General features: G+C 41.9%; 1 protein-coding gene across 1 annotated transcript; it reads left to right on the top strand.

The window, feature by feature from the left end:
* Window positions 1–267: 267 nt before the first annotated feature.
* LOC137267849 (uncharacterized) lies at window positions 268–1,053 on the top strand. The gene has a single exon (XM_067802276.1). The coding sequence runs from the start codon at window positions 268–270 to the stop codon at window positions 1,051–1,053; it is 786 nt and encodes a 261-aa protein (XP_067658377.1).
* The last annotated feature ends 3,159 nt before the right edge of the window (window positions 1,054–4,212 follow it).

The following is a 4,212-nucleotide window of genomic DNA, read 5'->3' as shown; positions in this document are numbered from 1 at the left end:
GGAAGCTTGATTGAATACAAAACTGACCATGTCGGCCCAGTTTATTTGGTGATTGGTGTTTCATTTGATGTGATCGGACATTGTTGAGTTGCAGTCGGAATTTGTTCACAGCGGTATAAAAATCTGTATCGAAACCTCACACTTACTAAATAAAAGAAGCTGTTAATATCCATAGAGTTTTGTCCGTATTAGATGCTTGTAGACGTCACATCGTCACATGAAATCACAATGATTTTCACAAAGACTCCATTGTGTATTTCCGAATATATGACGGGTATGTGTTCAGGAATCATTGTCAATCAGACGCCAGCTGCTGCACGTGTGTATGCTGCTGCACGTGTGTATGCTGCTGCACGTGTGTATGCTGCTGCACGTGTGTATGCTGCTGCTGCACGTGTGTATGCTGCTGCACGTGTGTATGCTGCTGCACGTGTGTATGCTGCTGCTGCACGTGTGTATGCTGCTGCTGCACGTGTGTATGTTGCTGCACGTGTGTGTGCTGCTGCTGCACGTGTGTATGCTGCTGCTGCACGTGTGTATGCTGTTGCTGCACGTGTGTATGCTGCTGCTGCACGTGTGTATGCTGCTGCACGTGTGTATGCTGCTGCACGTGTGTATGCTGCTGCACGTGTGTATGCTGCTGCACGTGTGTATGCTGCTGCACGTGTGTATGCTGTTGCTGCACGTGTGTATGCTGTTGCTGCACGTGTGTATGCTGCTGCTGCACGTGTGTATGCTGCTGCACGTGTGTATGCTGCTGCAGGTGTGTATGTTGCTGCACGTGTGTATGCTGCTGCTGCACGTGTGTATGCTGCTGCTGCACGTGTGTATGCTGTTGCTGCACGTGTGTATGCTGCTGCTGCACGTGTGTATGCTGCTGCACGTGTGTATGCTGCTGCACGTGTGTATGCTGCTGCACGTGTGTATGCTGTTGCTGCACGTGTGTATGCTGTTGCTGCACGTGTGTATGCTGCTGCTGCACGTGTGTATGCTGCTGCACGTGTGTATGCTGCTGCACGTGTGTATGCTGCTGCTGCACGTGCAAATTACTGACTGGGAGGTTTCTGTGTTTTCTGAAGATATTCCTGCAAATGATGTTCATCTATGTCATTATCTGTCTTTTTTCAATACCTGATATTGACCTTTTTATTTCAGTATCCATTCTTTTTTTTATTTAGAGCATATGGCTTCTTTTCTTCGATTATTTACAGATCGTCACTGGAATATTGCTGACTGCTGGGTAAAACTAAACTTACCCACTCACTCTAATTCCTTCTAAATTTTTCTCTTGTAACCCGGTGTTGTGACAGTTCAACCTGCACGTGATATTCAACTGGGGAAAGTGATGCATTGTAGTAAGTCCATTATTGGCTATATCGATGAAATTATGACGATTCTGATAATGTTCTCTCTCACACTTACCACATGTTTAGAAACGTGATCAATACTGCATTCTGTCTTATATGCCCAGTAACATGAAACATTCACTGCAGTAAATCCGTGTCAGCTCTGACAGCCTATATTCCTCCCATTGTCAATGGAATGATGACTTGCGTAGGGTAACCGCACCCTTTTGGCGAACTTGTGGCGACATTACTGATTTTCACCACGGTCTTCCTTCTGCGGTAGAGACATGTGGACCCTGTTTCAGCAGATAATCGAGACAGATTATTTTCTATATTTAGTACTGGTGGTTTCCGTGCACAATTGCTACTTTACCTCATACATAACGTTATTTAAGGAAATTCGTGTGGACACCATCCTAGTGAACACTATTTTCCAGCTAATTTAAGCTTCTTGTCGTTTCTATCAGACTGTTTCATTTAAATGCCAGTATGGCCTGAAGCCAGATGAGGATGCCCCCTTATGGTAGAGCTTAAACCACTGATGCTGATGTACCAGCATATATATGACATAATGAGCGTTACAATTTCATATAATATCAGTGACTGTCTCAGCCTCCATTCAAGCTACCACCATATATAGCTACAGGTAATAAACGCTAGTGTATACACACATGCTGAATTCGGTGTAAACTTCCTCAAAGACACAGATGTAAATTTAGATACAGACATGGTTGTAGATAGAGCTATCAGAGTAGATGTTAATGAAGAGGCTCCCATAAATCTGAAAGTACATGTGTATAAAGATATTCATGTAGATAAAGATGGTAATGTTCTGTACATGACAAAAATAGTGATACATAGATGTTGAGACAGATCTAGATGTAGACTAAAACAAGTAAGAAGTGACAGACGGGAACGTTGTAGACTGTGGCCTTAGACAAACAGCAAAAATGAAAACACGCAGATCTATATGTAGAATTAAGAACGTATTCCAACTTCCGCCATTTTGGTAACAGTTTCTAGCTGGAAGATATCATGGACCTTTTGCTACCTGGTAACAAACAAACGCTTCTAACGGGTGTCTGCTAATTTCCATGAATATGAATACGTAGATATCGACGTTTAATTGTACGTCGACGTAGGCGTTAACGTGTGAAGAAAACGGCGTTTCGGAACGTATTCAACTCAGAATAAAGCTGAGGGAAGAATATTCTCAAACGTTTAGATCTCTGGCGAAACCAACTGCTGCTGACTAACCTGGATGCATAATCGAAACAAATGGGATATGTTTCTAGCGTGCCCGAGGTTTGCAAGTCTGCATTTTAGATGAAGATTAAGTGCCAGCAGCAAAGGTTGTCTTAGGGGAAAAGGCAATGAATGTTATTGAGGAAAATGAATATTCTAGACTGGCTTTTTTAACCTATTCCCTAAGAAATGTACAATTCCTGTTTGAAGAATGTGCTGTAAACTTTGACAGCTCTTCCAATATTAAAAGTAACACAGGAATGTCTTCACTGTACACTTCATTACCTGACACCATAGTGTATGAGAGCGAACTTCGGGAACCATCTAAATGGTAATGTCATGAAGCGTTAACCATTAGCCACTGACAGAACGGAGGTACGAAAGAGGTGTTCACATCTTATTAATAAACTATCTTAGTTTAGACCATTAAATCCTCAGATAAAACATCTTCGCATCGGTGTGCGATTGCAGTGCCAACAAACAGAAACTGTGTAGCAATCTGAAGCTGACAACCTGAGCAAGGATGTCCTCAGAGTTAAGAACAGTTCGTCTCTGTTTCTTTCACAAACTCTTCAATGAAGTTGTACCTATGTTCAAATGAAAAGCGTGGCTCTAGCTTCAGTGGCGAAAATCGTTCTATTATACACGCGCAATATACGCAGTATTGTATTCGCCTTATGTTTACGACATGAAGTGATAGTAGACGTAGAAAACAGGCATCTAACTTTTCTCTGACATCGAAAATATGGACATAATATTGGGTGTTTCGTCTGATCCATGTTTCCTCTTAACAGACTCATGCCCCAAATACAGAACTGAATACATGGAAATCAGTTGGAAAACATCAGCTGCAGTTTTTTTCTTCAGTTATATCACCAACACAATGACCTCATCTATAGGCGTAAATGTCACAGTTATACTAAATTATGCAACTGATGTTTAGCAGCAACAATCATTTTCATCGTTTAATCAAGACTTTTCTTTTTCTTTCTGCTTCCTGGACCCCATGTACTGTGGCGTCACAATGAAATTAGTATTTCTAAACCAGATGTTGCCTGACTCTGTAGCCTTCTCAATAGGAAGATAATCGATAATCGAGGAAATCACGCGAACGACCAATAATTAACTCTCATTTATCAAAACAGCTTATGGACATTAACGGGGGGTCAGCGATCAGCTAATGAGCAGTAAATGGGCAAAAACAATCCACATGTGTCATGTCACATAAGTGCTTGAATATATGTGATGATGTTTTCGCCCATGAAACTATCCAGCCGTCATCTTATCTGTCATTAAAGGGACATCATGTCTGTCCATACTTCCGTTATAGAGGTTCGTCTGTATATCCAGACCAGACTAGCAGTGCATGAACTCTAATGGTTGTTTCCGCAGATCTGAAGTGATCTGCACATATATTTACCTGTATTCCAAACGTCAAGCTATCATTTCTTGCCAGACATATGAAGATCCGCTTGAGAACGCTCATATGTATCTTCAACAGCTCTTCTTTGTCGTATGAGGCGACTGGCAGCTGATGAGGCAAGCTGACAATAGCAACGTGTTCCATTCGATGCTTGTGATATCAATTCGATCTGATTATTCGCAAAGATCACATAGCATC

This window comes from Haliotis asinina, chromosome 16, assembly GCF_037392515.1.
Source record: "Haliotis asinina isolate JCU_RB_2024 chromosome 16, JCU_Hal_asi_v2, whole genome shotgun sequence".
NCBI classification, from domain to species: Eukaryota; Metazoa; Mollusca; class Gastropoda; order Lepetellida; family Haliotidae; genus Haliotis; species Haliotis asinina.
Note: the sequence above shows the minus strand (reverse complement) of the source record. Positions and strands in the feature narration are given on the sequence as shown.